Source organism: Anguilla anguilla, chromosome 1, assembly GCF_013347855.1.
Source record: "Anguilla anguilla isolate fAngAng1 chromosome 1, fAngAng1.pri, whole genome shotgun sequence".
Classification (NCBI taxonomy): domain Eukaryota; kingdom Metazoa; phylum Chordata; class Actinopteri; order Anguilliformes; family Anguillidae; genus Anguilla; species Anguilla anguilla.
Window position 1 is genome coordinate 16,912,808 of NC_049201.1, and position 21,640 is coordinate 16,934,447.

At 45.3% G+C, this 21,640-nt stretch overlaps 1 protein-coding gene across 1 annotated transcript in view; it reads left to right on the plus strand.

Moving 5' to 3' along the window:
• The window catches only part of LOC118207568 (regulator of microtubule dynamics protein 3-like), a 38,889-nt gene that overhangs the window by 909 nt on the left and 16,340 nt on the right, over nucleotides 1–21,640 (plus strand). The window contains exons 2-6 of the mRNA XM_035381298.1: nucleotides 323–527; nucleotides 952–1,092; nucleotides 2,862–3,195; nucleotides 5,055–5,157; nucleotides 9,157–9,217. Of these exons, the coding sequence (XP_035237189.1) occupies nucleotides 323–527; nucleotides 952–1,092; nucleotides 2,862–3,195; nucleotides 5,055–5,157; nucleotides 9,157–9,217 (844 nt within the window). The remainder of the gene's footprint in view (nucleotides 1–322; nucleotides 528–951; nucleotides 1,093–2,861; nucleotides 3,196–5,054; nucleotides 5,158–9,156; nucleotides 9,218–21,640) is intronic.

Below are 21,640 nucleotides of genomic sequence, written 5' to 3' on the forward strand. Positions count from 1 at the left end.
TTAATGATCAGTGTATATCATGTCTTTAGCAGTCTACAGTTGTCATATTCAAATTTAGGAACAGCGACTATGTGTCTAATAATACATTTACTTATTATTATAATTAAAGATTTGATGAAAAATCTGTTTCGGTTTTCACCTGAAGCTGAAGGACACAGGTGCAAAGAGGGGTTGTAAAGACTGCCACCTACTGGTACAATCAGCTGTTAAAGTTGAAATGTAGCTGTTCCACTGTTAATGGAATTTGGCCACATTATAAGAACTGTTGCCACCTGCAGTGCCACAGCATATACCATCATTCATGCTCCCAAATGTGTTGCAGACTGTGATAGCACTCCAAACCAGACGGTGGCGTCCAGCGGCGTAATGGTGGTGGAAGTGGACCGAGGCCTTTTACCGGAACAGCAAGTGGAGCTGAGGAACAGACTGGATGAGGTGCTCCAGTGTGTAGCCACCCTACGGGAAGAGGTGGCTGAACTGAGGGGTGGCCTGCAGGGAATTGTGGTGCAGATCGTCCAAGATGTCAAGTGAGTTCTGGTTCCTGTTTCCCATCAAATTATTTCTCAGAGTGTGATTTGGACAATTCTAAATATAGAAATGTTTGTTTTTTATGAACTGGTGCTGGGACCTGGGCAGTAGGCTTGTGACTATACAGTGTGCAGACCATAAGTGATTTATGCTTCTTTTTTCCCCATTTCCTAATTACTTACACAATAATTTTTGTGATACCAGGTTGTGACTGTGGTATTGAATGACCTATATGTTCAAGATAATGGCCATTGATTGAAATGCTTCCATTAAAATCCTTTATCAGACGTGTAAAATAGGAAAAAAGCATCAGAAAGAATGAGTGCTCACTGTGTAATGATTTATGCTGTCACATGAGTGCCATGTTGTTGCTGAGTGCCTGTGTGTGGTTACCCATGGCTCTTGTGTACTGTTTATGTGCAGGACCGGCATGGAAGAGAGCCAGAGGGCAGCGCGCCGGCGAAGGCATTTTCTGCCTCGGGAGCGCACAGACTCCCTCAGCTCCAGCTCCATTTACTTCACAGCCAGCGGAGCCAGTCTGTACGACGGGGAGAGCGAGGGGGGGTGAGTACGGCCCAGCCTGCACGTCTCCAGCCGTGCCGTCGCTGTCTCGAACCTGTGACGTGATAGTGATATTAATGCAGGTTCCTGGCCAGAGACCGCAGCATCTTATTTTATCACCACAATCTCCTTCTTTGCGTGCGTTCGTTAGATTAGGTGGATGTGATTCAATGATTGGTCTGAAATGGGAGTAATTTTTACACCCACACGTTCCCAAGGAATCAGACTTCTTGGAATATGCTCAGCGAAACCAGTGATTCTCAGTACAAAATATGTGAAGAAAGAAACAGAGAAACAGAAAACCCTGATATATTGTTTCCTAGCCCTGACAGGAGGTAACAGTTTCTGGCCTTGAGAAAGGGGGAGCTGTGAAAAGAAATGGGAAACTGTTTAGTGTAACTTTTTTTTTTTGGGGGGGGGGGGGTGTCTATTAAGTGTCTCTTTCAAAATACTCTCTCCACAGAGCAGGGGAGGCCTTGTCCAGGAAAGAAAACAGGAAACCAGTGGGGCCGAAGGCTGGAGTCAGAAAACAAATTAAGAATCCATGTTGCCAGAAAAACAGGCTTTTAGAATGTGTTCCTTGAGCCCCAGCAACCTCCTGTGGTCCCTGTGTGACTTCCTGGCCCGGCTCCTCTGCTGAGTGTTATTAATGTCCAGGGTCGCTTTCCCTGTGACCTGGGTTTACATGAGGCCTGCTCTCTGGGGACGGCTGCAGGAAGCAGCGCCGTGCTCCAGAGGTGTGAGGGGCGTCTCCGCTCATCCGCAGTGCAGAAAATGGCCTCTCATCTCAGAAACGTACCCGCCCGCGAGATATCAGATGATGGAGGTGTTAAAAACTTCCCTCCTTCCTGCCTGTGGGGGGACGTACAGATAGGCACCGTACAGTTGTGGGAAATATGGGAAATGGATGGACTGTCCCTATAAGGGCTTGTTTCAGGCCCCTCAGGGGTCTGTCCTTCCACAAAATTATCTGGAGTCCTTTTTAAAAGTTTTTTGTAAAGTGTGTGAAAAAGACAGTGAGTTTCATGCAACCATGTTGATATTTTTGAGTGAAAAAGGGTTGTATTCATTATAGAAATTTAGTTTATGCATCAAAAAGCAGAACTGCTACAAAATGCTGTGCATGCAAAACTCCTTCAGATAGGTGTGATGCCATTCCCTTAAATGTATTACTGGGATACATGGTATCTTCATTAAAAGCGACCATCCAAAAGATAAACTTTCATGGACAGAATATGCCTCTTCAGCATTGTACTGCAGAAAATGACTGCATCTACATCACATGCAGTCCTGCAGATGTAGCCTGTAGACTGTCAAGATTCAGTTAGTGAGTTAGCTAGCAGGCCTGCAGTTTTACTAGGTGTAGCTTCCAGTGTCTCCAATCCTTTTATTGGTTAGGAAATAAATATATCTTCGTTACTTGTAATTTTCCAAATGTCTCTGAGCAAATGAATGCATTGCAATTGGCCAAGTTAACTCCCAAAGAGGCTTGCAGAAGAGGGACCACACACACGCACACACGCACATTCCATTGATTCTCTTGACCACAGGCTCGGTGTTGGTGATATGCAGAGTTCTTTTCCTATTCCAAAATGTTAAAAATTGACCATTTTACAGGAACACAGGAAACTCTCTTTTCCAAATGTTTTGCATGATTAATTTTTTAGTTGGACTGGATATCTAGGACTCCATTTACCGTAAGACTTGGACCATCAATAATCACAAACCACTTTGCTTTTATGAAATTGTTGTGCCCTGTTCTTCCTCTTCAGGTACACCACGGCCAATCCTGAGTCCGACTACAATGGAGACACGGACAGGGACACTGACCGAGAGACGGACAAAGAGGCGGAGCCAGACTCCGAGGACGAGGACGATCAAAGCTGCGCCACAGTGCAGACTCTGAAGCAGGACGATCAGTCCCTGGATGACGGTGACGAGGAGGAGGAGGAGGATGAGGAAGAGGAGGAGCCTTCGCTGCGGCTGGACACGGAGATCCTGAGCGACGAGCTGGCTCTTCTTCTGTCCCAGAGTGATACCCTGCACTCTGGTGACAGCCAGCAGAAAGCGGAGGGGTTTCAGATGCTGAGCAGCAACAAGCCTCTGGTGGGTGGGAGGTGCCCCAGGGGAGACTCCTGGAGAGGCTGGTCTAAATTTCTTGTGTTCAGAGAGCTTTCATTCATGAGAATGAATATGTTTTGACTAAGGCTGGGTGTTTGTCACTGAAGTCACAGCTGTCACAAAGTGCATAATTTTTACCATTTTTTTTGCAGTTCCGTGACGTTCCCATTTTTTGCCATTTCTGCAATTTTCTCTGCTTTAAGTGCTTTCTGTAATTTTCTGGCAGTTTTGGGTGATAAGTATTAACCGTTACTTATCCTACAGTGTTATAGGCATACACATTTTAACAATATTGCCAGGATATTGCCAATATTGCCATGCGAGAAACAAAGTGTGACAACGTATGCACATTCTGGAATGTGGGGTCAAGATTCCTGACCTTGTCAGTTGTTGCAATCAGATGTTTGACTGCCACTGTCAACAATGTTGATGCCCAGCGCTCCTTCCCCCATTACTGTAACATTCATTGACAAGAAGCGCTCCATCAAAGAGCAAACCTAGCAACATGTTGTCCCAAAATACATTTTAAAGAAATAAAAACAAACACTCAATAGCCTTGTTTTATTTTAGTAATGCAATTTGAGCATGCTCTATTTCTATCAATGTTATGTTAAAAAGGCAAAACAGCATGCTCTTTCTTTCCATGATTAAATGCACCAGCCTATCAATATTTTACTGATAGACTATTTGTTCCTATCAGGCGGTTACTGCCCATTAATTTTAAAAAACTGCTATCTCTTGTTACTGTTGCTACAGTTGAACATGTTATTTCAATCGTTTCCCTCTGCTATGAGTGAGTTCTGTTAATTAATGACGTTTTTTTAACTTGTGATTTCTTCCCCATTTTTATGTTTTCCACGATTTTGAAAAGCTTTGCCGTGACTGCTTCGTGACTTCAGCCAATATTTTGCTTGACCTACACCCAGCCCTAATTATGACTTGCATACCATATGTCAGTAAAGGCAGCAACCTGTCCTGAGGATTTATATGCATACAATATATGTGTGTGCATATTATGTATGTGTGTGTATGTCAGTGTGCGTGTGTGAAATATCACGATGCAAGGCTTAAATTTACTTATTGAAAGAATAAGGATGCTGTTTTTTTAGTTGTAACAAGAAAATTACAGTTTTAGAAAAACTGTTCCTTTGAAGATGAGATTGATGTGTAATCAGTTAGTGTGCAATCATTTTGGGCTCTGCAGCGGCTCAGTTTGACAGTACATTAAAGATCTGAGTCAGTTTCACTGTGTTTGTGCGCTGGCAACATGCTCAAGGTTACCAGCAGTCAAGGGCTGTAAGCACAGGATAATCAAACAGCCGTAAAGTAACTAGAATATGTTGAAAACAAGTCAATTATTGCGTTGGAGGGCACTTTTAAGTTCCTCTACAGGGTTTTCGAGGAAGCCATATTTTACACACCTTAGAGGAAGGAAATACCAGGACCTTGATCCAAGATGGACCATTGTTCTGTGCATTTGGTAATTCTGCAGGACATTTGTATCCTGTCAGATAATAGTATGTCAGAAGTGCATGTGGGCTAGATTGTTTGGACTTTGGCCTCTTTGTGTGTTTTCATTACTGCTGTAAATTATGCACGCGCTAGAACAGATTTCATCCATCATACAGAATGTTTAGTCAGTTTTCTCAAATATGCATGAAATCTGTCTAATGACTTTGGTTTGGGTGGCGTTATGGTACTTGTGACCAGAATCGGAGATTCTCTATTTGGACACTCCTATTTCATCTTTCAACCAGAAGAGCTGAACTTGTTTAGGTTCATATATATCATTCTATATAGATTGATAATATCTACTTACAATGTTTGCTTGCCATTTTTTTCAGTATGGGGCGAATAAGGAGTTTCTATGGAGGCTGGCACGTGCATATAATGACATGTATGAAGTCACTGAGGACAAAGAACAGAAGAAGTTGTATGCCGAACAAGGTAAAATGTAATTTTTTTTTTTTAGGAATTAAAAGGCTGGGGCAATTTCCGATTTTGGCACCAGGATCATCTATTCCAAACAACTGCTGGAACAAAATCATGGAGTTAATGCTTTGGACCAAATCTGAGCTCAGCGTCTATACGGGGAGGTTACGACAGTCTTCTGGCCTCGATAACTGGGAGACCAGGGGCTGGTGTATGTTTGGAGACGTGCGTGACACTGTTAGACAGTAAAAGGATTTATACGCAGCGAATACCAAAGACTAAGGCAGAACAAATGGACCTACCTGGGAACAGGATTTTTTTTTTTCATATTATGGGACTGGCTTGCACGATAGATGGATTATGTGTAACAGCAGAAAGCGTAGTGACCGTAGCTGCTCAAGAGAAAGAAAAATAAGGATCTAGCTGAAAGAGAAGGCTTTTAGGTGAGAGCGCGCAAAAACGCTGGGCTTCCCGCCAACCACAGACACGTAACAGATCAGGTGCTCTTTGAAGACTGCTCTGTTGTCTTCTTTTTCAAAATACACTCAGAATATGATCAATGGCCCAGCATAAATATTTTTAAACAGTCATTCTGAACTTAGCAAGGATTAGCCTGTTTATGTTCAAAATGAACTATCAGTTGACATATCCAAATGCAAAGTCAGTCTTTTGATGCCTAGCAGTGCCTACTAGGAGAGTGTACTTGTCTGACTATGTTTGTCGTTCTCCAACGATTAATTTGAGACTCTGTAGAAAAGGGTGAATTGAAAGTCAGTCGAAAATGTTTATTTGAACACTGCTGTACAGTGTTGTTAGCCACAACTACTGGGTCTGTTTTAGAATGCTCTAGAACTCATTGGAATGGTTTATTTAAGTATGGGCCTGTCAGGCGATTACTTTTCTGATAGCAGGGGAACAGAAGATTAATTTGAACTTTAAGCAAGGTTTTACAGGACTTTTTTATTGACTACTATGACAGTTATCTGCTATCTAGCTGTTATACCTAGTGTGTCAAACCTCTTTGTGGAGTCTCTTTCCTTATACGTAATTTCTCTACAGTAACCAATTTTAAAGGTTGCAGCTCACATAATTTGGCCTTTAGCATTTTATTTTCCCTGGCTTGTACTGTCCTACCCTTCCTGAAGTTTCCTCTGAGAAAACGCTGCAGTGGTTTTGATTTGGTCTCTTCTTTGGTTCTATGGCCTGCGAATCATCAAGGGCAGTTTTTACATCTGCACAAACATTGCTCCAGATTAGCAGCTAATGGGATAGAGCTGAGCCACGGATGCTTTTGCCCGGGCCCGACCTCAGATGTTGCGCACATGAAAGAGTTTCCCCATACAGGTCGCGGAACAGAGTGTGAGCGTAGTTTAGAGCCTAGATTTGGCATGGGTTGAGGAAGCGGGAAGGAGAACAGATGCCCTGTGCGAGGCCCAGTGTACGGGATGGACCACAGCTCGCCTGAAACCATGTAAACCACAGTGCAAACCCTCCTTCAGATCAGATACAGAGCATCAAGTCTCCAGCTCGCTTGTAGCCATCGCTAGTTGGTCCAAGCTTGAAGCTGGTGTTGAGGTCCTCATACCTTCACCAAAACTCTCAACATCTGTTTGCTTAATAGCAATGTACCCTGAAAATCTGAAAAAAGAATTATGAATATATGAATATATATTCATAAATTAATGTATTAATGAATGAATTAATTCATATATTAATGTATATAATGAATTATATTCATTAAAGTCATTGATAGACTAAAGATACTGCGCGCCTTGTTACCGAGGCCTAACGTGGTCGAAAGACTCAAAAGAACCTGTCGATGCTGTGGCGCTACAGGACTGGAGCTTAAGACTCCTGGCGTAGAGGAAGTTTGTGAGGAGCAGGCCTCCCCTCCTCGGGTTACGCAACACGAGCTCATCAGAGCACACACAGCAGGAATAGGAGTTAGGAGCTGAGCTGCTGAGACGTCTGTGGCGGTTTGACGGCCGGAATTGCGTGGTCTCTGGGGGACCGCGGTTCAGGAAGACGAGCAGAGGTGCGTGCCATGGGCAGTGATAACGGTGAGCGGATCCTGACTTCTGCGCCGCTTTAGCCTGTCGCTGCCTCCCTGGCGCACGCTCAGCCAACGCCTGACTCTCGAGTCTGACCCAAGGCCCTGTCTGCATCCACTTTGATTAATTGTCAACAGTCCGCTGGCTGGAGGCGATTTTGGATGCCTCCAAAGCCAGAACGCACATTTTGGCCCTTTAAGGGCCGAAACCTCCACTTCGGCTGGGCTCTGGCTACCTCTCTGACGAATGAATTATTTTCATATTTCCCCCAAAAACAGAGGGAGGGAAATTAGTTAAAATTGCAACCATTAGGGGGAAAAATCTGCATCAGAAAACAAAGCAGACCTGCATGTTAGCTCATAAGTAGAACAACTAAACAAATCTAGGTCAAGTGATTATTTGCAAGTAAACATTTCCGTTTTCATTTATAGTCTTTAAACACTTGAGAAAAATGAGAACACTTGAAAAAATCCATATAAAATTTATTTGTGGGAACGTTTGCTTCAGTTTCGGACCATTAAGATTAATGTGATATCTGTGAATGAGAATGCACGCCATCTCCCAAGAGCTGAGAAAGACCGATGCTTTTTAAGATACAATACATGGCCAAAAATATGTGGACACCTGACATCCTACATCTTATTCAAAATTATGGCCAGTAATATGGAGTTGGTCCACCCTTTACTGCTATAACAACCTCCACTCTTTTGTGAAGGCTTTATACAAGATGTTGGAGCATTGCTGCCTGGATTTGCAGCTGGAAGAGCATTAGTGAGGTCAGGCACTGATTGAGCGATTATGCCTGGCTCGCAGTTGGCTTTCCAATTGATCCTGAAGGTGTTGGGTGGTGTTGAGGTCAGGGCTCTGTGCAGCCCAATCAATCCACACCGTTCTCGACAAAATAATTTCTATATGGCCCTCGCAGTGTGCCGGGGGCATTGTCTTTCTGAAACAGGAAAGAGCCTTCCCCAAACTGTTGGGGAAGTGCGGAATTGTTTAGAATGTGATACTATGCTGTAGCATTAAGATTTGTCTTCACTGGAACTAAGCCAGAACACACATTTAGGCGTAGCCCATACCATGAAAAATAGCCCCAGACCAAGGGGCATCCAGATACTTTTGGTCATATAGTGTACATGTAGCCTGTATCATGGAGCTGAACCATAAACATTTACAGCTCTACTGTTGTGTTTTCTAAAATTTATTAGTATTAATTTATTTTTGTACATATTAGCCCTGATTTACTAAGATATTTAGCATGTGAAAAAACTTTTAGCGCTCACGAAACAAATGCCATGACCAATCCTTGGTCCTTTTATTGTTTTTACGTGCGCTAAACATTTTTGCACATGCTAAAGGTCTTTGTAAATCAGGCCCATAGAGTATTTATAAATGCACTCCTTAATTTTAATCATGTAAAGCAGTCATTATATATGATCACAGCTCTTAGGTGAGCTGCAGCACTGGACATCTTTGCTTAGTTTAGAGTTTTCCCTTGTGCTCAGATGGTCTGGGTCTGTAATCTGTGCGTCTCCACCTGAGGGGAGATTTAGTTTGGTTTTTGCGGTGGCGTCATTGATGTCAGACAGCACAGCTCCTCTCTCAGCTGGCATTCATTAGCTCTCGAGCTAAACCATCGCGCATCTCTTCCCTGTACAATGCTCTCGATACCTGCCCTTTTTCCTGAAGCCCCCTGGGGGGCGTATTCCCGCTACCGTGTGTGACTGGCCTCTGGCTTGTCTCCTTTTGGTTCGATTCCCTCCTTTCCCCTGGACGTCCGTGACGTTCACTGTCCAGAAGAGCCGTGCTTTTGTTCTGGAAGCATTCGTTGACTCCAGAGACTCCATATAACTGTAAAGCTTGAGAGTGCGTGCAGACATGAAATGAACCCTGGTCTCGGGAATGGCTTTTGATTGGCGTTTGGGTTTTTAATTTTGACTGCAGTCGCGTCTCTTTCCTGCAGGGCGCGACGAGGCCGAAGCAGCGCTGCAGATGGACGACCTGTGCGCGGAATGCCACAAGTGGTGAGTCACGAGTCCCACATAGCCTCGGGTTCGCATCATGTGTTTTATTGTGTCGTAGCATGCAGTGGTTGTTTATGAACAGGCCAGCAGAGTTAATCTATTCAACATATTGTCTCTGGATATAAAATGACCACTTCTGGAGGGGGGGGAGGGGCAGAGACAGCTTGATTTTGTTAGATATACAACAACAAAGAAATTGTGTCCAGACACCCAACCTCTAAAGAATAGGATTCTTTTTGTTTGTGTTGAAAATATGACCGGCAGTGGTGTCCAAACCTTGAGGTAATATAGGCCATTCGTTGTGACGCTGTTGAGGAGAGTAGCTGGGTTGGTTTTTGCTTTCTTGGAATCTGAGAGGAGGTGAGCTTTCTGCTGGGGGATGGTAGTCCAGAGTTCAAGCAGGAAATACTGATGAGAACGTCTGACATTTATCTTAGTCAAGCACAGGGTCCAGGCAAGGCCAGCGAAATAATCTGACAACATGTTGTCAAGGTTACCACCATGCAGTAAAATTCCCCTTTGGCATTTGCAAAAATGTTGCAACTGCCTGAAATTTCTGTAATTTCAAGGAATCCCAAATTACTGTGCCAACCAAAGAGGTTGATACAATATAGTCACAGTTAATATTGGCTTATTTATATTTCCTTTAGCGAATATACTTTGCAGGCCATTTACATTAAGTGCTTTAACCAGCTTTTTCCTTTCTGCTGGCTGCACAGACTGAAGAGTGTTGAGGTAACTCACACGGTTGAATGTTTGAAAAACACTGATGGTGTGAACCCAGATATCTTCTGAGTGACATGCCAGCCCTTCAAACACAGAGCTCTCTGATACCACCGAAGCACATGACAAATGACACTTAGTGCTTCAGACTAATCTGGCACTTACTGCTTAAGAGGAGAAGTGGGGATAAGATGGAAGTCAATTATGTGACAATGATGTCATTGGACTACTGTGTTTGATGAAATCCACATGTTTCAGGGTTTCCGTGGGGTGTTCTTTCTGATTCCGCAAATTAAAAACACTTGGTTTTTTTCCCCCGTCTGGAGAGAGAAACAAGAGAATGTGACAGCGGTGTAGTTCCAGAGGTCTGTGCGTTTCCTCGCACCTTGGGGAAGATAGGGCCAAGCCGCCCTGGAGCCACAGCGGGATTTGTGTCTTTGTATGATTAGCTGCTCGACAGGGATTGTATTTAAGGATCAAACATATTGAAGCTTGCTGCATATCTGGCCATCTGGGACATGTAGTCTTCTCTGCCTCTGTCCCACAGTATTTCCGTAAGTGCTTGCTTTTCTCCTTTACTCTTCGTTCAGCGCACTTATTCTCAGGACAGATTCCTTATAGAGCTGTGTTCCTACGTGAGTTATCCAGGTAAACAACTAGCTCTCTGGAAGGGCTGCAGCAATGTCCGTAGCCTGTGGTTTGAACCTCTGTGCTTTTACTGCAACATGCACCACACTACTCCAACCCCCTGCCCACACTGCTGTCCCAGTGAACCATGTCTCCTGCAGCCCTGAGCTGTCTGGTCTGGGGCAGTGTCTGACTCTTGCTCTTGCCCTCGGCTCTAAAGACAGCACCGCAGTTCTGGGAAAGAGATAGCGCCTGTTTGCCTCATCGGTTGGGAGCTCAGACTTGACACAGTGCAATACACACTGTTTGCTGTTCATAGCTCTCCAGGGCGAGTGAGAAATGGCTGAATCACAACTTCATTGGCATCCGACCGTGGAATCAAAACTGTCCCAAGAAAATATTGACAAGTTCTGAGACTGGGTCTACGATTGTGCTTCCAAGTATTCTTCCCCTCTGAGCGGAGATTTCTCCGAACAGGAAGAGAACAAACAGCTGCCACTGCTGTGGTGCTAGTCTGTGAGCTTTTTCCTCCCCCACTAAACTTGCTGGTAGGGCCTGTTGAAAACAGAATGCTGTGGATGGGATTAAATGCCTTCATGTTAAATGCCTCCAACATGCCATTATAGTGAATAATTGCAGGAGTACATTCTTTTATTTCTTTCTGAGCGAATACCGCATGCTACATATAACATTTATTCCTCCGTCGTTAGCAGACCTGGCAAGATTGTGAATAATTCTGAGTTAGTGCATTGCGTTGGCCCAGATACTCTGAATAAATTTGTTGTTATAGAAGGGGAGGAATGGACTTTTGGCTGGAGGAATCTGAAGAATCTATTTTTCGTAATTCAGGTAGAGTCCCAACTTGCATTCTTCATAAGCGCCAAGAAGAAATCAGACTGTGATGTATAAAATATAGAAAAGAATATGTGCTGGCACATAGTTCAAATATTCCCAAGGGAATTACGAACACATTTCATAGCAGTGTTCTGACCATAGAGGTCTTCTTCAAATCCAGATGTATAGGCCTCATTTTTGCTTAATTTTTACTTAAAGAACCAGCGATCTCCAAGAATGGCTCAGCTAAGTTTGGATTGGTTCTTGTGGGTAAATATACGATAACTGAACTTCAGGCTTCATCTGCCTGTCACATTGGATCTGACCCTACAAACATCTGTCCATCGCTAATCTACAGCACACTTCACTGCACCAAGCAGCTGCTCTTCCCCGACCTTCCAGCAGTGGGATGTGAAGGCGGTTGGGAAACTGTTGGTGTGAGAAATTACAGTCCTGCTCATGGTTGCTGTGGTTGGGAGATTGTCCTTTAGCTCCCTGCCTGACAGTCCAGCATGTAACAGTGCCTGCAATTCTATGATCTTCTGTCAGATCACAGCTCTGATTATGCACCAGTATGCACCATTTTCTTGTAGCTGCCTCTTTATGGTTGGCCAAAGCACTGTGGCTAGGACAGTCTGCATGGCAGTGTTGAGAGGAATATTTGACTTGTATCTCTGGGCCTGTGTTCAGGATCGTGTTTGTCTTTTATATTTAAAGAGAGCTTTGCTGTGGTTGCACAGTAATCTGTGCCGTTACTAAAATAAATATTGTCCTGGTTGAGCATTGGTTTGATGCCAGTGGATTTATCGTCTGTTTGAGAAGGAGGCAGGAGTACATTTATAGTGGAGATTTATCCTTAATTAAACATGCTACTGAAACTGCTTAGATCAGCATGGACCTGCTGTACTTTGTCCTCTAACCATCCCTTCATTCTGCTTATTGAAATACAAGCAGACACCTGATTTAATACAAACAAATCAAAACAGTTTGTATGTTCACAAAAGGGCGGCAGTGTAGTATAACGGGCAAGGAACTGGGCTTGTAACCTACAGGTTGCAAGTTTGATTCCCGAATAGAGCACTGCTGTTGTACCCTTGAGCAGGGTACTTAACCTGCTTTGCTTCAGGATATATCCAACTGTATAAATAGATACAATGTAAATGCTGTAATGTAAAAGTTGTGTAAGTCGCTCTGGATAAGAGCGTCTGCTAAATCCCTGTAATGTAATGTAATGCACTATTCTCTCAAAAACGTGATGCATTGAGAATAACACTGTTTAGTTGAGATCTGATTTATTCAAACATATTTGCCAAATTGATACATGCCAGTAAGGCTATTAGGTCACATTCTCAAGTGTCTTGGTTGAGAGAGATGGACATTTTCTGCACCTCGCAAACACTTATCTATTTCATAGTCAGCTCAGATTTTATGAGCTCAAGCCAGGCGGCTGGCTGCAGAGGAGGGAAAGTGCAATTTCTCATCATTCTTCATCCTCCTCTCCCCTCTATCTCCAGCTGCATCAAGTTCTCTGGCGCACGAGTGAGCCGCGTTTATGGAAGCTGTGCAGGGACTTTTGGCCCTGTCTCCATGCATCAGAGTTTCAGCAATAATTACATTCCGCCAGGGTGTCAGTGCAAATGTTGCTTTTCACTTCGGTTCAACCCGAAGGCTCATGCGATATCAGTTCTGTCAAACTGAAATGTAGCTGTAGCTGTTTTTTTTAGCTGTCTACCACTCTCGGCTTCTCAGACTTGTTGGCGGGGCTTGATGTGGCCCCCTTTCCGTGGTAGCATGAACGGCAGTCGCCACATAGCACTCGTAAAGAGGTGCGTTCCTCCTGCTCCTTCGTCGGTTGATTCTTGGTGACCCTGTCCCAGTAAATGTGGGCCAGGCTGAGGGAACATTTTTGAGGAGTACTTGGAGGATGTGGTCCTCCATTTCAGTAAAGGCCTAAAATGAAAACTCACCAGCCTACAGATTCAAACCCCCACGTACCTTTACCGCACGAGTTTATTTTAAAGGGGATCTTGACCCCATTTGCTCTAAAAAAAAAAAAAAAAGCTGCAGGCGTCGTTTTAAATATGAAGCATCAGCCAAACCCCATAAATGAGAAGGGCTAGGTGCCGAGTCTGCCTGTTCTCTCTCGCTCCTCCCGGCTGATTCCCCTGTCACAGCACTGCCTTAGCCTGGCTCCAGAGACCAGCGGGCCCCCGCTCCCCCGCTCCCCCTCGCTCCCCGTCACGCCAGTGACCTGCTCATGGTCACGTAGCGCTCGCCTCGGCCCCCCCGGGCTCCCAGACCTCCGTGTTACTCAAGCTGTGTGACTTGGCAGCGGTCTCCGCCGCGGAGCGCCAGGGAGGTCAGCCCGCGGGGCGGGGGGAAGGGGGATGTCGGGGGGCGCGACCGCGGAAGAGCTGCGCGCCAGGCAACACAGGTGCTTCGGCATCGGCGCGGTAACCGGAGTCCGGGCCGGGCCTCGGGGAACGTTCCTTTCCTTCGTATTCCTCGGTGAGTCATCTTTCAGAGCCCTGCAACAACAGCACCCCTCACTCCCCGCCACCTCAGTGTAAATACCACCCCTGCCCCTCCCCTTTATAAATCGCGGCGGTGGCGTCCCCTGTTTGGGGCTGTTTGGTTTGGGGGCGTGCCGCGAGGCTGCCACGGACTCCCCGGGGGCGTGTTGTGATTGTTATCATGCGAAATTTATGTAAAGCAGAGCCCCTCCGATGGGTCAGCCTGGGGGGGGGGGGGGTGGGCGAGGATGGGGGACTGACTGACTTGTCGTTCAGGAATACGTGCGCAAATGATTTTCATGTTTGACCCACCCCACCCCCCCGGCTGCCCCTTGTTCCTCCCGCCAGAGTGTTTTACGGTCCACCAGGAAAATTGTCCAGAAAATTGGATTGTAGAGAGTTATCGCTTTCCTCCTCAGTTGTACAAACAACCACCCAGCAGGGTTAACCCTGTGCGGGGTCCGTCCGTTCCCCCGGCCTGGTGGCTTAACCGACACCCTCCCGCTCTTGAGCGATCCCTTCCTCCCGTGCGCTCATTGTCTTAGAGCAGGGGAGGGAGGTTTGAATTTCAGCTGAGGGTATCGCACTGTCTTGCTGAGCCGGCCAAAGCCCCTACGATTTTGCGGGGGCCGTTTTTGGGCAGATGCCAGCTTCCCAACAGGAGTGTCTGGATTCTAAGGATTCTTGCATTACCAGCTTGAGCATCTGCCAATGTCCTAATTCAGTCCAAAAATCTTTGTTTTTCTATGCCATGCAAATAAATAGTGAGCTTTTCTCCAAATTCTTTCTTTGGCAGTATGTTCTAATTTTAGTTTTTTTAACTTGCCGTATGTACTAATATAGATAATTCTTCAGAAAGTTTGCATCCTGTTGCATTGTGTCTGTCTTTTTCCCTTCCCATTTGACTCCAATATATTTATTTCTGTAGTAAGAGTTTGCTTTCCCTGTTCGTCTCTACACGCTGCTCCAGTGCAATCCTTATGACCCAGGATCACGGTGAGCTTCCTTTGAAATTCTGGAGCCTTCCTTTTTTATCGAACTAGCGCTGTGCTATAGGACTTCATTTGAGATCTTATTCTGTTTGATTTAATAGTGACTCTGTGGATAAAAGACCCTAAGCCTGTATGTGCACTCAAATCATGTGCCATGCATGTATGCGTACATTGCATACAGCGTGCTTGATGACCTCAGCAGGGTCTTATAGCCACACAACCATCAGCAAGAAATCTGTTTCATGCTGAGGAATTCATGCCACGTAGAAGTACTGAATATTTTTAGGAATGGCATCCTTTACACGCGAACGACACGGCTGTCACAGTGCATTACGTTTCCTAATGAAGAAAAGAAAATCTACACTGAGGATAATTTTCAAGTAACTGTCTTGGGAAGCCCGTTGCCACCAGCAGATCCAAAATGGCTGGACCGGCTCCACGCGAACATTAGCGGAACTGAGTCAAAGTGCCTTGAGTCTGCCAGCGATTAATAAGATAGCGCACGATGATTTGCGCTGGCACTGCGCGCGGAGTTTCGGAAACCAGATTTTTTTGTTTCTTTGTACACCGCTCCTTTTCATTCCGATTAGGCTACGCGTGGTAACCTTTGACCCTTTGGAAGCAGTGATGCGTCTGGAAGGGTCAGGGATGACGGTCTCTCTGGACGGTTCGTAGGGTTGGGCCGAAGCGACTGTCAGCCTGCGGAGACGTGTCCCGCCAAAGTCACCGGCTCTCCTATCTGGGGGCGGCCTGCAGCTGGCTGCACTTTGAGCGCTTAAGTGACCGTGAGACGGTGACATCATTGCCCTTCCTGGGGTCATGCTTTTGAACAAGATCTACAGGCAAAACATTAGGAGCTTAATGCCCCCATTACCACGGCATGGGATTATGATGTCATCAGGGTCACGGAGAAGGCCTTTCACACGTTGCCCAGTTATGATAGTGCTTTCTGCTTATCACAGATATTATTCAATGCCCCCTAATTTGGGCTGCAACAGAGGCGCCAGTTCTTTCTTCTGTAACAAGTGCAAAAACGTTTTGTGTTAGTTTTGATTTATTTCTGATTGTTCTGAGAAATATGCATGCTTCCTTTCCACGTTTCTTATGATTTTTGGTTAAACTGGGTCATTACTTTTTGCAAAGTCACCCTGGCATTTGACCATATTACTGTACGTATCAGTAAAGCCGTTAAACCTCTCTAATTGTCAAACTTCATTTAAATTCAGTGATTTTTGTAGGTTTAAAATTCCCATTGTTTATTTTTTATTTAATCAATTCCATTGAACTGTTTTTTTTACTCATTTTATTCATTCTTGTCAGTGCTGTGAGAAATAAAGGAAAGTCATATCGTAACTTCAGCTTCATCATTGTGTGTCATCCAGACCTGTGTTCAAATGCGTATTTGTTTTGGATTCAAATAGTTTTCTAAGCTGTACTGATCTTGTCTGGTGTATTGGAACCAATGAAATACTCCCAGAAAGTGCAAACCCTGCCTTCTGGTCATACTGGCAGGCTCAATTAAACCAGGCAAGATCAATAGAGCACAGAAAAGTATTTGAATCCAAAACAAATACGTATTTGACCCAGGTCTGGTATCATCTGTTTATGGACAGTAGGTAGGCTGTGTACTCAAACTGAGTCTAAGGGAGCTGTGGTCAGTGAGCATGAAACATATCTGTTCCTTGTTGCCATGGCGTTGGTATGATGTGGCTGAGTGGTCAGCGGTTGCTTGTTGGGAACACATTCTACAGTGTGTCGCTAAACGATTGGTATGAGCTGTGGTATATAGAGCAGAAGGGTAAGAGGTGTGTGTACGCACACCTGTGTGTGAGTTAGTGCCCATTGATGCATGTACATACATGCATGCATGCTCACATGTGGGTACACATGTGCTGGGCGTGTTGGGAGGTCAGGGGAGATGGGGTGGGGGGAGGTTTGGGTAACCTTTCATTCTCTTTAGTGGAATTAGGTGGCCTCCCATCGACTAAAAGCTTTTTGCACCACATTATGAACATATAAACTTCACTTCTAATTGGAAATTTGCAAAAGAAATGGCATCGACATCTTGAGCATGCTGAAGTAACAACTTGTTTGATTACGTCAGATTGCCAGTAACTAGCCGCAATAGCTAGCTTGTGCAGTGTTCATATACTGTACAGGTAACAGGAAACCTCTCATCCTCCCCCCCGTTCATATATCGTCCATGTGGTTGTTTTTAACTTTACAGCAGCTCCAGGTCTCTGACAGATCCCCTGTAGAGTCTCTGGAGGGTCAGTGAGAGCAGTGGTACTTTGGGGCTAATAGATGCTGATCATTGCGGATTCCACGGAGAGAGTTCCACAGAGCGCTAATGTCAGTGCATCCAGGTGCACTCAGATGCTAAATGACTTGTCATAAACTAGCCAGTGATGAACTGCAGACCGACACAAGAGGGGCTGGACTCCATATGGTACTGTAGCGGAAACGCTTGCGTGTTGCATAGCCACAGTTATTTAGGTTCAGCGTACATTGTTAGGGTTTTTTTTAAAAAGGCAACTGAAAGACTTTTCATACCAACTATAGAGGTGATTCAGAGCTACCGTCACCTCTGTGGCCGTGCTCATCCAAGGACGGCTAAACAAAGCCTTCATCCACTATTGTTGATTGAATTGTTTTTCACTAGTGAAGATGTATATTACATTGTTATTTCATCACTGTCTACTCCTGGCCGCTGAATATTCCAGGAACTGTTGCGACACTGGGAACGTAAACAGAGTATGCTCATAGCAGTTGTAACTCAGCAGGATAAAAACAGGACCAGCTGCATAATATGCTGTCAAAGAGACAATTCAATTTAGGGAGGGGGGTTGCTGCATTGTAAATTTTACATGCATAGCTTTGATATCTTCTTATTTGTATGCATGTTTTGTATGGGTTGTTTGAGGATACCCATTATGAAATGACAGGCCAGGCAATGTGACGATAGCACGCAACAGCGCTAACCACACTTTCTAGCATTATTGAATAAATTATAGGCAAAACAATGTGTAATATGACCCAGTGGGTATTTTAACAACTGTAGGTCTCACAAAACATATATTGCACAATATCACTGGCTTCATAAAAAAAGTAATGTGCAGAATTGTCAGGATAAAACTTGCTTTGTTTTTGAAAGTAACCTCATTAATCTGTAGGTCTGATAACTTGGGCCAAGAATATGCGAACGGATTTCATTGACTGGCAGCCCCGCTAATGTGTTTGCAATCTGGCAACAGACTGAGTACTTAATAATTTTCTTTGGTTAATAATGGATTTTGGCCGTAGAACCTCCAGTGGGGGAGGCGTGACGTCAATAGCAACGGACGGCGAACCAAATGTGTGCGGGCAGTTTGGAAGCTTGCGTGTTTGGAAGCGCTCCTCGCCTGAGCGTATCTCACCGCGTGTTTCCTCAGCTGTTGCGGCCCAGGAGAGGGCCGAAGCAGCACGCTGTGGGCCCCGCTCGCACCGAGCTCTGAGCTCTGGGCTCCGCTCGCTCTACAGCGCTCCCTGATAACGGAGACGCTGCTAGTTTGGGAGTTGTGCGCAAAGTACGTCTGGCTCCCCCACACTAGCGAGTGCATCCTGGCACGTAAGTGCATGCATGTAAGTGTGCAATGGTGCACGCGCTGACATGCATGCAGGTCCTATCAAAAAAGCCATGCGTGCATGCATGCTTGCAGGAACACGTATCCTGCACGCATCCACAGCAGTGCACTCTACTGAGCATGCACTGTAGTCATGCACACAGGGCCCTGAGCAGACACATGTGAGCATGCACTGGGTGAGCTGTGTGAAACCACTTGTGCACACACAGACACACACGCACACAGACACAGACACACACACACACACACACACACACGGACACAGACACCCACACCCACTCGCACGCACGCACACACACACACACACACTCACACATGCACACACCACCTAAGGAGAGCAAGAATTACAACAGTTACTGTTTTCCTTTAACATTTTGGCACTGGCACCATAGTTGACTCTTTCCAAGGTTGTGTTTGTACCAATGGTCAGTATGTGGTACCAGTTGTGGCCATAATGGGTTTGCATCCTTGTTTTCTTTCAGTCTATATTATTGCTCTTTACATGTCAAACATGAGGGGTTTTTAATCAAAAGCCTGATGAAATGACCGATTCTGAATGCTAGCTGTTACATTCCCATGTCCAAATGTCTCTGTATGTCATATTTACTCAGCTGAGTGCCGATAAATTACATTAAACAGCATTACATAACAAATTATCAGCTTTTTTAAACTGATGATTTAGAAATGTCATATTTTTAGAATTATTTTTAAATAGGTATGCTAGTTACATAAAAGGCCCAGTTTGATAAAATTTGCAGCTAGTAAAACCTGCCTGGTCAGAACAGTGTTTAAAGGACGATCTGTGAACCAGACGAGTGGACGAACTGAGCGGGTGGTTAATATATGTCAGGGCACGTCTCCCCCTGGCCTAAACCCTCTGTATCTGGCTCGATTTTAGAAGCAAGACCTTTAAAACAACCTACTTTTATATTTTTTTTAAACTTTCTTAATTTAAATGCACTATTCATTGTGCACTGGGGAATAACAGTATTTTGGCACGTACATTTAAATAGTTTCTGGGTTCGTTGGCTGTTAAAAAAAAGGCCTTCAACGAAAGGTTAAAGTATGTCTAGACTTTCTTTTTTCTCCCACAGAGAGTGTACTGTAACCTTTTGGTTTTAAAGCACATTATTATTTAGTTGACACATTGTGGGTAGGAGGATGACTCAGTGGATTTCCAACCAAGTAGAACGGGACAACAAGTCATTAATAGTGGAACTGTTATAGACCCCCAAAGTGACTTATAACTAAGTTGGGTGAAGTGTCTCATTGCAGTTAGAATGTACAAAAACACAGAATTCCAAGATGTAATTGATCTTGGACTAGAGAATAATGTGTGATCGAGAGCAGGAGGATCTTGACAAGAGGGAATTATTCAAATGGGGTCCAGACTTCTATCCGACTGTTTAACTGGAATTGATGTTGATATGATACAAATACTAGTTCTGTCTGTTTTGCTTTAGTTGACACTTTTAGTCTTTGAGAGTAATGAACGCATTTTTACATGGTGTCCTTGTGATGGCTCTATCATGAGAAAGTCACTGCATGCTGTAGCTACAACATCTCATGACTACTTGCGAAGTATCTGCTCATTCATGGCTGGTTTCAGATACCGGCCCCACCGTACTTGCAGGAACATGTGAGCTTGGGGGCGTGGAGGTGACGGACGACTGCGGTACGGACAGAATCCAACGGCTCTGAAAGCCTAATGCTACGCTGACGTTTGCCCGGCGTTACAGGTTCAAGTGAACCTCAGCGTTTTATTTTTTTCCTTAGCCCACCGCAGCGGTCATCCCCTCCCCCCAGAGTCACGTAGCACGCTGAACGGCTGCCCGGATCACCGGGCTGGAACGCTCCGGACCTTCAGGGCCGCTTCTCTGCGCCAATCAAATCCAGGGATGTTTTGGCAACGCTGTTTTTTTTTTTTTTAAAGCCCTTCCTTAAACTCGCACTTGATGCTTTCAGACCTGCGGCAGAGCACGGATACCTCACAGTTCCCCCTCCCCCCCCCCCCACCCCCTCACGTTTAATTTCCCAGCGTCCAGAGAAAGAAAGAACAACAAACAAGCGGTGTGCGACCGTTGTGTGGGTAGAAAGCGTTTCGGCTTGAGCACTTTGCCCCCCAAAGCTGGCTGCACGCTTTCCGCGTTAATTTATTTGAGTAAAGTAATCTCTTTTTTGAAAGAAAAGGGGGGGGGGCCCTATAAAAAACTGTGTAGCTGTTGGCAGCAGTCTCTGGCTGCTCTCAGGACTTCTGTGATGCAGAACGGCTTTGGTCGGGGAAAAGAGAAAGGGGGCTGGATTTATTTTTATTGGCAGCACGGAGAAACGCTACCTTGGAGGTGGTGGGCTGCCGAGGCCTATATATCTTACCTCCAACAGGAGAGGGAGGACGGGGGGGCAGGGGGGAGAGGGGAGGGGGGAGCTAAAAGGGGAAAGAGGCCTATTCTGCTGGGGAGTCAGCCAAAGTGCAGGCCTCTCTCTAATGGGTTCTGCGCTGCTATGCGATCCCAGCTCTGAGAATTGAAGCAGACACCCTGACTCCGGTCTTCACTACGCTCGCTTGTGCGGCGGACTTTATGTCGGAGGGGCGCTCTGGAGGCCCCCTCCACCCCCAGCCTCACCCCCCGCTGTTGCCACCACCGTGTAGGGAAGTTATTGTTACTAAACTGCGGCCATCTGGAATCCTGCAGTTTGACTAGGGTCACGCACTCGCCGATGCTCGCGCCAGACCAGGGCTGCCGAGCCTCCACAGCGAACACGCGCTCAATCTCACTTCCTTTGTCCGGCGTCTTTAATGTGGGGTTTTAGCAGGTCTTTGGTTGTACGTGCCTCAGAACAAAGACCTTGAGATAGTTTAGTCTCTTTTCCTCTAAGTGGCATTTGGGCATTGACTTGGAAGCCACAATGAAACTATTTTTTTGAAACTTGTCTTTTATGTTTTAGTTCTGTCTGTAGAAAAGCCTTGGGAAGCAACAACGTGACTGGCGTTTGTTTATCTCTCATGTTGTTAGTCAAGAGTGTGGCTCAGCTGTCCCTGTATTCTTGGAGAGACTGAGGTAATACTACTCCCAGATTTTGCACAGATACCACAGCATGTGCACATACCTG